Raw genomic sequence first — 2165 nt, 5'->3', positions numbered from 1 at the left:
CGGGGCTGGGGAGGTGGGCGGGGCCTCACGAGACGGGGCTGGGGAGGTGGGCGGGGCCTCACGAGACGGGGCTGGGGAGGTGGGCGGGGCCTCACGAGACGGGGCTGGGGAGGTGGGCGGGGCCTCACGAGACGGGGCTGGGGAGGTGGGCGGGGCCTCACGAGACGGGGCTGGGGAGGTGGGCGGGGCCTCACGAGACGGGGCTGGGGAGGTGGGCGGGGCCTCACGAGACGGGGCTGGGGAGGTGGGCGGGGCCTCACGAGACGGGGCAGGGTCGTGGAAGTTGGCGGGGGCCTGGTGAGATGGGGCAGAGCCGGGGGCGGTGGGCGGGGCCTAGCGATACTGAGCGGGCAGGTGGGCGTGGACAGGATGCTGCTGGGGTCGGGGTCCGGGCCGAGGGGCGGGTCCAAGAGCTCGGGGCGGGGCCTGATGCGATCTTGGGCATGGTGGTGCGTGGTGGGAACTACGAGAAAGACGCAGCTGGAGTTGGTTGAAAAGGGTTTTGCGGGGACAGAGGGAGGGAGGTTGTCCGAGTCGGCGTTAGCCGCGGGCAGAGGGTGGCAGGGCGCTCCAGGCGCATGGAACAGCACGTGCACAGCTCTGGAGACTGCAGGCGCGTCTGAAGAACCGCACCGAGGCCAGTGGGGCGGGGAGAGAAGGGCCGCGGTGGGAGGCAGCCGGGGGCCAGATCTCGCCCGGGCGCCGTTACCCTCCCAGCGGGACGTTTCACACCCAGCGCGCCCGGAGCCTTCTACACCCCCGGCCCAGATGGCGCCCCCAGGAGCTCGCGCACCCCGCTTCGCAGGAGCTCGGAGGTGGGGCGGGAGGGACCGGGCCATGCCCCGTGCTGACCGCCCCTTCCGCCCGCAGCCAACGTGTGCGATGACGACCAGCTGCTGTGCCAGAACGGAGGCACCTGCCTGCAGAACCAGCGCTGCGCCTGCCCGCGCGGCTACACCGGCGTGCGCTGCGAGCAGCCCCGCTGCGACCCCGCCGACGATGACGGCGGCCTGGACTGCGACCGCGCGCCCGGGGCCGCCCCGCGCCCCGCCACCCTGCTCGGCTGCCTGCTGCTGCTGGGGCTGGCCGCCCGCCTGAGCCGCTGAGCCCCGCCCGGGGGACGCTCCCTGCACCCGGGGGCCGGGGGTCCCGGGGCGGAGCCGGCGTCCGAGGCCGGGCGGCGAGAAGGGTGCGGCCCGAGCTGCTCCCAGGTGCTACTCAGCAGGGCCCCCCGCCCGGCCCACGCTCCCGCCCGCACTGCCCTCCCCCCGCAGCAGGGGCGCCTAGGAACTCCGGTCCCCGCACCTGCGATTTGGTTTCGTTTTTCTTTTGTATTATCCGCTGCCCAGTTCCTTTTTTGTCTTTCTCTTTTTTTTTTCGCTGGCGGTGAGCCAGAGGGTCGGGAGAAACGCTGCTCGCCCCACACCCCGTCCTGCCTCCCACCACACGTGCACACACGGGACTGTGGCCGACGACCCCTGGCCTGTGCCGGGCTCACGGGCGGCGGCGGACCCCGACCTCCAGTTGCCTACAATTCCAGACGCTGATTCGGTCCTGTTTTCTATTGTTTATTTTTCCTGCAACCCATCAGACCCCAGGCCTCACCGGAGGCCCGGTGACCAAGAAACTCACCGTCTGGGGGAGGAGGAGAGAAGGAAAGGGTGGGGGGCCTGGACATTTCGTTCTGTAGAGAACTATTTTTGTTCGTATTTACTGTCCCCTGTAGGGGGGACTGGGCGGGAGTGCCGGTCACCGCGGGGGCCGAGGGGCGAGAATCCGAGGAGTAAAGAGTTTGCTCACTGCTGCCTCCACGGCCTGTTTTCTTTCTGTGTTGGGGACGCTGGGCAGGTTTGCGGCTTAGTGAGGAACCCACAACAAAGCCTTAAAGAAACGGTTTCCCTATTGGGGCCACCATTTCCCTGTCCTCCTTACCTTCTCAAGACTAAGGAGGAGTGCTGGAGGGGACGGGCAGCTTGGGAGTGGTGAGAGGAAGCTCCTTGATTCAGGGTTCATCCCCTGGGACCTCTGCTTCAGAGGATCCAGCAGCTCTCCCAGCTCTGCTTGGTGTCTCCAGGCCTGGGGCCACACTTCCCCCTCGGTCCAGCCTCCTGTCCACCTAAGTTTATTTCAGAGCAGTGCCGGGGATCCGGTCCCGGTTGCTAAGT

General features: G+C 68.5%; 1 protein-coding gene across 1 annotated transcript in view; it reads left to right on the top strand.

Moving 5' to 3' along the window:
• Positions 1-1811, top strand: part of NTNG2 (netrin G2) — an 81554-nt gene extending 79743 nt beyond the window's left edge. The window contains exon 8 of the mRNA XM_025359797.1: positions 871-1811. Coding sequence (XP_025215582.1) covers positions 871-1106 — 236 coding nt within the window. The 3' untranslated portion in view covers positions 1107-1811. The remainder of the gene's footprint in view (positions 1-870) is intronic.
• Positions 1812-2165: the final 354 nt, after the last annotated feature.

This window comes from Theropithecus gelada, chromosome 15 (genome assembly GCF_003255815.1).
Source record: "Theropithecus gelada isolate Dixy chromosome 15, Tgel_1.0, whole genome shotgun sequence".
Classification (NCBI taxonomy): Eukaryota; Metazoa; Chordata; class Mammalia; order Primates; family Cercopithecidae; genus Theropithecus; species Theropithecus gelada.
The sequence above is the reverse complement of the archived record's forward strand: the minus strand, read 5'-3'. Positions and strand labels throughout refer to the sequence as shown.